This window comes from Solanum lycopersicum, chromosome 1 (assembly GCF_036512215.1).
Source record: "Solanum lycopersicum chromosome 1, SLM_r2.1".
NCBI classification, from domain to species: Eukaryota; Viridiplantae; Streptophyta; class Magnoliopsida; order Solanales; family Solanaceae; genus Solanum; species Solanum lycopersicum.
The window spans coordinates 79,188,023-79,199,451 of NC_090800.1; the positions used below are offsets into that span (position 1 = coordinate 79,188,023).

Genomic DNA, 11,429 nt, shown 5'->3' on the forward strand with positions numbered 1-11,429 from the left:
TAAATAAAAATTAGTTTGAAACTTCCTCATATAAGTAGATTAACAACTATGATACAAGTTTTGGTATTCAGATTAAAAGTTTCTCAGAACTGTTTACACAAGATACTACAAAAGCCAATCTAGAATTAGCATTTTAGCTATTACATGAATCCAGTGCAAAACCCTGCTTTGATAACTTCTCTTTTTGAGCCGAGGGGGGTAAGGGCTGTACTGGGTATGTTGTTGTTGTTGGTAGCTACATGTATTGAGTTCTATCTCTTGTATATATAAGTAGCACCTGTGTTAATGACACTTGACAATCTGCCTCAACTGCCAGATCCAAGAGTACATCATTCCGAATGCACAATATATGCTGATCATCATAAGAGGCAAGAAAGGAAGCCTCTCAGCAAAGATAATAGGATGAACAAATTGTCCATATATCTCAACCGCCACGAGACCTAGCAAGTATAACTTCCCAAACCATCCCACGATGAAACTCGTTTTGTTATATCTTGTCTGTTCACTTTCAGCTGCTTTTCTATTAGTTGTTGTAAAATGAGAGGAGAACCCAATCCACATCAGTGTAGCATGTAAAAGCAGTAAGAGAACCTTAATTGGATACTCTTGGGCTTCAAATAACAACGGGAATAGAGAATAGCAGGACACTGCATGCACAGAAGGGTTTACATGTTAAGTCTCTGGAAATAAAAGTTACAGATGGTATGTGAACAGATAAAGAGGAAGGAGGAGGAGAAGCAACATCACAACGATAGTAGTAACAAAAATAGCAAAGGAAGAAATTCAGTAGTGTAATCTGCAAAAATTTCAAGAGCCCCCAACTAAATAAGGATAATTTTGAGGTCGGACATGATAAACCTGAGGCAACGGTGTAAAAATGGATAGCTCAAAACACACTATAACAAACATACACTAAGTATTGAACGTATGAGTTTTACTTACTGAACACTTCCATTAATACAGTAACTGATGGAACAATACTAAAACTAATGTGTTTTTCCATATTACAGTGGTGATTCAGTTTCGATTTTCTGAAGAATCAAAGGACTCCTAGCAAATCGATAGCTCACCTATATCTTCTATCTAGGGAAAAGGAAAAGGAAATGATGAAACTTAAAGCTGGTTATTTCGGGTAACCTCGTGCAATTAAAACTCACAGGTATAATTCCTGCAACATAATAGTGACATCAAAATGGAGGATCAAAATGTTGGTAATGATAGGATAGAATCATGAATCTTTTGATGAAGATAAAGAAACTGGTGTCAACCTGGTCTTAGGATCGTTTAATGTGATTCTACTAGCTCAAGGATTCATGGTTGAAGACCATTTGACTATAGTGTTTTATCCACACATGCCAAAAATGGCTACGTATCTGCAGTGGCCGATTAAATTGTACTGCAGAATAGAAGAATCTGTTGAATCCTCTCCGGAGTTCTAGTCCAAGTAGATTAACTAACAAACTCTCATGTTAACTTTCGCTTTAATAAACCTTTATTTTATCCTAATAGTTATAGGTCTGTCAATAACTTCTCACAAAAGAGCAGTTACACCAGAAAATAGGAAAAGCTTTCTGCGCAAAATCAATCTTAAACATCAAGGACGTTAGAAAGGTCGTAGATATTTTTGCATTAAAACCAAAAATGGGGATTTAAGTAGACATACAAATTATGTATGCCACAACCTGGTTTAATACCAAATTCTTCTTGTTGTTTTCTAGATAAACCAAACTCTTGTACATTTTCCAGTAGTATTTGATTGTGAAGCCTAGTAATTATGCAAGATATAACTGATTCATCATGGTAATGATAACAGCATTTTTGGACAATATGTTTTGACTAATTGCGGTATCGTAATGCTTTATGAGATGAAATAATGACATTAATAATAGAATGGTGCTTGAAAGCAACACTTATTTCCAACTGAAAGAGCTCTGATTTTTGTATGGTCATGTAAAATGAGCCATTCACAGCAAAAATAAAATACAAGAACATAAGAAACAAAAATTACGGAACAACTTCTAGAAGATGATAGCAAACAGAAGAGTGACTGAACTATACAGAAAGATATAAATATGAATTTTCTGCAAATTTAGATGGTAAAAGACTTATCACATAAATCATGTTGTGATACAAATTCAGGCCTTCCAGATGACTTTGAGAGGTCAATCTCAATCACCACTAAAAAGTGAGTAAAAAGTGAATTACCTATGGACAAATAGAAATAGTGTTTTGCATCTTCCACACTTTTCAACGAAATGATGGCAAGGGGAATCACAAAGTGAAGTGAAGCTTTCTCATGGACATGCCAGCCAAACATAAAGCCGCATGTGTAAGCATAGGCTATCCATCTAGTAATCATCCTTGGTTGGGGATCTTTCCAAGCCTTTATAAGACATGGAGCTATTGCAAGTAAAACAATACTGAAGGTAACCATGGGGGTGACCTGCAATATATAGAGGCCCGTGTAAGCATGGGCTGTTCACAAGTTCTCTAACTAATATTATTTGCTGAAAGGTAACTCCTTTTATCATGTTTTATCTCAAAATAAGGTAACTCTTTTATCATGCATTTGAATTTGAAGATTCCTAATCAGTGAGCTTAACGAAGTTATTGTCAAAAAGCAAGACACGCAACATATGTTAGATGACCAGATGAATGGGTATGCTTACTCTAGGTAATACAGCAAAAGGAGAGGAGTCCCCAACTAGTCCACCAGTGAATGAAGCTGTCGGTGTCTGGACGCTGAAACCCATTTTCACAAGCGAAAATGCTAACACTTTATCAAGAATTATATAGAACACCCAGAAGTTCGGAGCCCAGTAAGCATGACAGAGTCCTCGACCAAATGGAAACATTCGATGGAACACTTGTTGTATCTACGACAGGATTGAAAGCAGGTGGCAAATTGTCAGGACTTGATGGTAGAGCAACGAATTTCATACTTTATCATACCATTCAATAAACGGAAACAACCACTTTGATCAGCCAAGGTTAAATTTGAAACAAAGGTTATCTAATTGCCGGAGATTTAAGCATCATCAGCAAACAAAAGAATGAAAAGAACAAGATAATAAAACTTATAAAAGTACATTACAGCCATAAACACAATGTTTCTACAATTTTGTTACTAGCTAGATGCAACTCATAACATTGGAGCAATTTTTATTAATATTCTACGAGCTTCAAAGTCTTAATGGAGCTACATGGTTTGTGAGGATTCATACACATGAATCCAACTATCCTTTTTTCTTTTTCACGATGAAAGACATTTCATTAATAGAGAAGGTACTGCAAACAGCAAAACAAGAGACTACTGTTTTAGGTATACTCCCAAGGAATCCAACCACATTGAGATTGAGGGATTGTTTGTTGTTGTTCTAAGACTAAATATGTCATCTTAATTCTAGACATATTGGTAAAAATATCCATGCACAAAGTTAGTGAAGATAAAATATCGACACATTCTTGATGAACTAAATCTTTCTGCCAGTGAAAACAAGACAATAGAACATGAGTAAATAACATCTAATTCTGCATGTGATCCAAATAGGAAACTAACTAGAGAATCAACTGAGACAGAGAACTAAAGATCAGTACTTTCAAATGCAGAAAAGAGCAACATTTACCTGTCCATGATACAGAAAAGGCCCATAAGCAGCAGCAAAAACAGCCACAACTGCACTCCCTATAATAACCAATTTCCCAAACCCCCTAATCAACCCACCCCTGCAATAATGCCTCAACAAATAAACAAAATAAACAGGAGCAGCAACAGCAAACAAATGCTTAAAACACAACAAAACTGCAAAAACAAAACCACCTAACAAATCCTTCCCTTCCTCCAAAGCTGAAAGAGATATCAAAAGAATCCCCAAAAGAAACCCATTATACTGAAAATGCAAATGGTCCACAATCATCAACCCAGGCGAAAAAATAACCAAAACCCAAATCAATACTCTCTCTTTATACCCCGAATTCCGTGTCAATCTATAAATACCAAAAACCAACACAAAATCAGATACTATAACAGTAAGTCTTTGAAAAAGAATTGTGGGTTGTGATTTGTAATTGAGACCTTGCTGAAGATGGACCATAATGGGGTCCACAAGGGAGGCAAAGAAAGAAAGAAAATGCTCGAAATGAGCAAAGAACGGAGGATAATCGAGGGTCCATGGACTTGTTTCGTCTGAGTACCACTGAGAAAGAGGAAGGGAGTGAGTTATAGCAAGCCAATTACGGTGGACTTCGAAATCTGTGCTGTGATAAGCTGGGATTAGAAGGAACTTAATGCATGTGGCTACAAGGGAAACCCATAAGATCTCTGTGATGAGTCTGTTGGGTTTGGGTTTTGGGATCGGCGTCTGATCCGAGTGGTGTTTGTGGTGGTTCTTTGGGGGTTTCATGGCTTTGGGCCGACGGCGAGTGGTGTTTGGGGTTGAAGATTTGAGCGGAGGGGAGCTTGAAGAAGAAGGTGACATGTCAGCAATAACACGTCATGGATTGTCCATGTCATCATCTAGCTGGCTTTGTCGGGTCGGGTTATATGTAGGCCCAATTCATCGATGCATAATTTTGGGTCCAATCCATTAACTCTCTAATTTCAGCCGTATTACCTCTTTTTGGACTGATTTTTGCCCATCTTTAAATCAAACTTTTGTAAAAATTGACTCTTTTTGGGATAATCTTTAATTTTTATCCTCAAATTTGTTGCCATGAGGAATTTTTTTAAAAAAATGAAACAAACACATTTTACTCTATCATCATGAGACTAGAATTGAACATATAACTTATATCACAATAAAAAGTTATTTGTTGTTTTTCAATATTAATGACATAACTTGAATGTTTGTTTATAGCATGATCACTAATTTATTTTTCACTCTATTTTGACTCGTCTAAATTCATCTTAATCTACCTATTTGAAATTCATGCATTGAAGTCATCTACATCAGCCAGCACTATCCTAACTCTTGGGGGATTGGTTGCTTTTGTGTAATGAAAAGCAGCTGGATGAAAGTGACAATTTGTCACAGTTTATTGGGTTAGATACATTTTTAATCAATATTTATGTTAATTTCACACATATTATTATAAAATAAACTAAATCACTAATTTTTAATCTGGAATCCTTATCTCATATGAGTGGCATTTGATGTCAACATATTTGAGTCATCAATACTACAAAACATATCTTCTTTACCATCCAACATATTTTCCATCATGAAAAATAATAATTAAGTGAATATTGCTCTATAAAGAAAACTTCTTCTTCCTCCTTTAATATATTATATTAGCATAATTTTATAAGTGAAATCAGCAGCGAATTCAGAGTTTCTTAGTTATGAATGCGGTACCAAAATGGATACTCAATTTACATATTCATACAAATTATGCTAGTGTTGTCTCCAAATACAATAGGTACTCGAGCACCCATGCCCTTGAACGTGCATCCGCCACTGAGTGAAATTCGAAAATAATAATATTATCGATATAAATTTTATCTTTTATCTTGTGAAGGTACGAATTTATACTACTATTAAAATATTCTCATTTTTTTTTTATCTTTAACCACAAATTATTAAAATGCACTTTTTTCTATTTTTGGTTGGTGTATGATTCTTGTATATTATGGTTAACATCTTCTCTTGATTTGAAAAAGTGCATATATAAGTCCAAAGCTAGCTCGAGACTTATCTAAAGAAAAATAAGGTCGAAATTAATTCATGTCTCGTTTTCACTGTATTTTAGTAAAGTACCTTAAAACGCTCTACTAATTACAAAAACTAATTTTTCAATTTAGAAATGTTAATTATATCCACATTCTATGGTTGAAAGTATTTCCAAGGCATAATTAATTTTTTTTTTTTTTGGGGGGTGGGGAGCAAGCCAAAATAGTGAATGTAGACATTTCTTCATAATCAATACTAAAATCCAAAATGGAATTAATTATAATGTTTGGATCCATATCATATACATCCTTGTAGGATAAATAGTATATATTTTAAAAAAAATATTTTTAAAAAAAAATATATGATAAAGTACTTTTTTTTCTCTTTGTAATAAAGGTAAAAAAAATACTTTGTAGGGTCAATACCTCTTACGAATAATATGTGCATGATGTATGGGGTAAAATATGGACATGATATGTGGGTGAGTCAAGAAGCAAAGGGTGATAAGAAGAATAGGTAGAGTATAACTCAAAGAAAAAGATAATTGAGGATTGATTTCAGAGCATGATGATTGAGTTTGTTTGATTCCGAAAACATGAATCGAATATCAGGTTGATCAAAAATCTAAATGATGTTAAGAAATCACTTTTTGTATAGAAGGTTTCAAAATTAAGTTTTTTCGATGATATTGTCAACTATCAACAACTTAGCTTTCAGGTTTTAAACGTCTTACGTCTCCGTCTCACGAATCTATATTTATTTATTCTATTTAATTATCTCGGTATACAAGTTCACATATTATGTATTGGACCCTAATTATTGAACTATTTTGGATAAGAACATAAATATAGGAATTAAGCTTGACCTTGATGATATGACTTTAATTTCTTTTACTGTATATGTTATCTCCTTTTTTGTTGTTATTAATCAACTTTTTTTATGTCACATTCGATAGGAGAAAAATAGCATAAAATACAACGACACATATATAGATGTGGGGTAAATAATTTTACTTCAAGACAGCTATTATTACTTCGAAAATGACATTATATGTATTCGTGTTTAAAATCCGTTATTCTCGCTATCTCGTGGCATATTTTTATTTTAGTTAGGATCAAAAATACTATTAAGTTTTATAAATTCATAAATGAAATTATTTTTAAATTTTTATTTTATCTTTGATAAAAATAATAATTTATAGTCATATAACTATCTAAAAGTTGATTTAAATTATAATTATTTTTTAAAAAATTGTAAATTGGGACAAAAAAATACTCTTTGGCCGAATAAAGGAAAGACATAGAGATTCCTCCCTTTAACTTGTTTCGAAAAGTTAGTTAGATACTTAAACTATTATGAAAATCTAATGATCTATTACACACATTTACTATTTAAAACTGAATTTATTTACTCCTGAGACTAGGGGTGTTCGTGGTTCGGTTATTGATTAACATCATAACCAAACCAATCTAGTCGATTTTTAAAATTTTAAAATCAAACCAAACCAAAACAGAAAAAAATAATCCTCGATTTGGTTCAGTTTTTATGCATTATTCGGTTTAAAAGTAATAATTTTTTTAAGGACGTACATATCTCTATAGAAACAAACACCAAGTACGTAAACAATTTACAGAAAAGCTAATGTCAATTCAATCAAGCAGTTAAACAATATTAGAGTTATCATTACACGAAAACAAAGTGATTCATTTAAGCGAAAGTGTAACTATTTTATGTGAAGTACATTAGGTAAAGACTAAAACGGATTGACTTGGATTTGAGATTGTGATGCTTGGGCTAAAGTGTTGGGATTAAGAAAATGATAAAGTTGAAGACTTAAGTTAATTAAAATTTAACAAAATATTTTTTAATTTATTTATGAATAATATATGAATAATAATAAAATTTATATATCTAATTTACTGTTCAGTTTGGTTAGTTTTGCAGTTGTTTTTTAGTAAAACCAAACTCAAACCAAATAGTATCGATTTTCAAAATTTAAAAACCAAACCTAACCAAACTAGACCAAATATCATTTTTTTATTCCGTTTGATTTGATTGTTAACCATAACCATGAACAGCGCTACCTGAGACGTGTAACACCACTCTCACAATTTGTGGTGTATTACACCCGTTGCCACATTAATGTCATGTTAGCGCCGTGTCTGAAATTAAAAAAAAAAAAAATTATTTTTAATTATTTTTTCTTTTGTTAACTAAATTAAAAATAAAAATAATTTTTCGATTATTGTTCTTGGCATATATGAGTCACTTTCATAACAAGGGTATATAAGCTCTAAATGACAAAATTGAATAAATAATAAGTAAAATATTTGAATATTCAACATAATATACAAGACACAATATATGACATGATAAAAGAAAAACTTCATCAATTTGAAAAAATACACTCATAATGATTAGAAGTTCTATATTACAAGCAGAGTTATCATTCTGTTGACATTCTAAAAACGCAACATTCTGATAACTCAAAAAATAATTCTCTTTTTCTTTAAATTCTTTTAAAAGATGAATTAATTAATTAATTTTTGAATCACTCCGATGTTGCACTTTAGGAATGCAACACTTAGCATTTCAATCTAAATCTCCCTACAATTTATTGCACTTTTAGTATGTTTAGCATACAAATGATTTATTTACAATATAAAAATATTTAATTGAGATGAATTTGATATCAAAAAGACTAAATTGTATTTGAGTGTAGGTCTTCTATAATCTATACTTTCTTCAATTCACTTATTTATTAGAAAAATATTGATTTAGTGTTTATTTTACTAATTAAATCATCTCTAGTAATTATATCTATTTGAAATTTAATTTTGACTATAGTGATTCAAAAAGTTCAGAAACTATTACTTAGTAATAAGAGAATAATTGTAAAGTGTAATTAATTAACTTTAATTTATTATTATTGTTATATAATAAATAAATTAAAAAGAACGAATTAAAGAGCCACACTTGAGTTCTTTACTTATTAGTTATTACTCCATAATGTATTAAAAATCAATTGTGAAAGAATTTACAACCTTCCCTAATTCAAATACCTAATACGAGATTAATGCTCATCCTAATCCCTTCCTCATATCACATTAATAATTTTTGTTATAATATTATAATTAGTGATATCATCAGATATTTTATTTTATCAACTAGATGAATTATCCTCGATGTAAATGTGTTTCCATTTTAAATTGCATACAAAAATTATCACTCTGAATAAAAAATTAAGAGAGTGTTGAAAACACCTATAAATTTAACTAAAATTTAAGAATGTACTTCACTTATATGAAAAGATCAAAAATATATTTAAATCTAATTAATTAAACAAAAAATATTTTTAAAACTATCAATAGTTAAATCGTGAAAAAAAAACCACGTACTTTTAATGACCTCATTAGTTAGCTGAAAAAGAAAGCCACATTTAGGGTATGACCTAACAATAATACCAAACAATAAAAATTAAATCTATTACAAGTTGTTAAATTAATGCTGATATAATGTATTAAGGTCCATAATATCTAATTATTTTAGTGTTAATTGATTCCGTCACATGCATCATATTATTGCTTCTGACTCATTTCCACCTATTCATTACAACACAATTCTTTTTTAATAAAGATCAAAATCTGATCAAACTTGCAGACGTTTTTTTTTTTTTTAGCCAATTATTATATTTTATAATTTATAAATTAAGCAAATGAAATCTCTCTGTCATTACGTACTTAGACTTTTTAAATTAGAAAATTTCTAGGGAACATAAAAAAAAATCATTCCTCATTTATTTATTTCATCGGAGTTGTTAACTTCTAATTACGTGTCTAATTTGTAGATTACACATTCAAGTAACCAATCAAGTGTCAGAGATTCCCTTTAATTAGTATCTCTACTTATCATACACTATTAACTTAGTTTGCAAAAAGAGATTACTAATATATAAAGCAAACCATTAAAGTGGAACATACTTTCTTCGTTCAGAATTATTTGTCATGTTATGTTTATCGAAAATTAATTTGAATAATTTTTAAAGATAAATTAGATCACATTAATTTGATATATTAAATAAAAAAAATTAAATATTCTAAAATTATATGAAAAGTACTATAAATTACAATTTTTTTGCATATTAATATGGTAAAAAAATACATCTTAAAATATTAGTCAAAATTTTTATAGTTTAACTCTAAAAATAAAAATTATGAAAAAATAATACCGAACAAAAAGAATACTACAATAGACATAGAATTAGCTAGCCCATCTATCGTCTTAAAATAGGAGTGAGATCTATTTTACATTAATTTTTTTATATATCTTATTTATCAAGTTACGAATATTTTATAAAATTAGATTCAAACGATAAATTGTGACGATGAGCGATTGACTCTCCACTTTGTTTCTTTTGGTTAATCTCCTAAATCTTTGTTCTTTCTAAAATAAAATATTTTTTTACTCCGTACTCACTTACACAATTTAACTTTAACTTTTTTATTTTTCTTAATCTGATGGTTTCTACCTATCAAACGTTTATATCTTTTTCTATAAACTACTCACTAATTTTAAAAGTTCCTTTTTAAATTTCATGCTCAACTAAGCACCAGTCATAAATTCTGAGAGAGGGAGTATCTATTTTATTTATGTTTTAATAGTGAAACAGTAATTGCATAGAATATTAAGTGTGATGAATTTTATATAAAAAAATAATAATTAAATACTACTACTCATTAATATACTAAACCTTAATACATAAGTTTTTTCCCAACCACACACCAAAAAAATAATAATAAGAATTTGCTCCAATGGCCAAACAAATCCTACGTGTAATTGACAGAGAAAGCTAAAATAAAATTTAAAAAATAATAATTATGTGAAACAATAATTGAGATCACAAGCGTTGATTCCATTGACCTCGTTAATATTGTGACACCTCCTTATGACATAGAACATGGAACAAATCCCTCTTCAACAAATCAAAACGCCACGTGTTAAAGGAATTTTCCAAAATTTATACGATATAAAAAATTATTCTTTTATCTAATGATATTATTAACATTTTATAGGAATACTCCTTCGAAATAACTAAATTGGTTTAATGAATAGCCATCCACCAAGTTCAATCTCAAATCTATCGCATGCGACTCAATTTTTACGCTTCATTTATTTTCTTATTTTTTTCTTTTTTTACGCCACGTGTGCAGAAGTTACTGACATGATTAGGTTGGACGTGTAACTGCAAATCCTTAAAATTAAATAAATTAAATTAAATAAACTGCCCGACGAGTACGGTCAGATGAATTCGGGCAGCGGGTAGACAAAGACTTTGAAAATTGAGCCCGCATGTCTTAAGATGGTCCCCTTTTGATTGGGTCCCACCAACTTCAATGTTTTTAATTGGCTCTGTTCTAATTATGGAAGGAAAAGTGGGACCCATGATGTGTTGTAACGCGGGACCCATGGGGCCCAGTGATGACACAGCTCCAATGTGGGAGGAAAAAAAATGACACAGCAAAAAATGGAGCTTCTCTAGAGAAATCATGGAAAAAGTCATTATTTTTTCTTTTTTAATAGTACAGTTCTATTTTTTAACATGTGATTCTTTTTTTTTGCTAGTTTGGTCCTATAGTTTTGGTAAATTTTAACTTTATTGATAAAGATTTGATTTAAATCATAAGATGCTTGAAATTAAAAATACTTTGTAGTACGGTTACTTTGTGTACTTAAGGGAAGAAAAAAAAGCATGATATAAAC

The 11,429-nt window shown here is 30.5% G+C and overlaps 1 protein-coding gene across 2 annotated transcripts; it reads right to left on the bottom strand.

The window, feature by feature from the left end:
• LOC101247658 (dolichyl pyrophosphate Glc1Man9GlcNAc2 alpha-1,3-glucosyltransferase) lies at positions 1-4,908 on the bottom strand. Of its 2 annotated transcripts, XM_004229666.5 has the most exons (5): positions 4,076-4,482; positions 3,627-3,987; positions 2,670-2,876; positions 2,206-2,443; positions 1-647 (listed from the first exon to the last, which is right to left on the bottom strand). In XM_004229666.5, the coding sequence occupies exons 1-5, from the start codon at positions 4,171-4,173 to the stop codon at positions 283-285; spliced, it is 1,269 nt and encodes a 422-aa protein (XP_004229714.1). In that variant the 5' UTR covers positions 4,174-4,482; the 3' UTR covers positions 1-282. The 2 variants fall into 2 exon arrangements, with proteins under 2 accessions (XP_004229714.1, XP_004229713.1); XM_004229665.5 differs by having other exon boundaries at positions 3,627-4,908.
• Between the last annotated feature and the right edge of the window lie 6,521 nt (positions 4,909-11,429).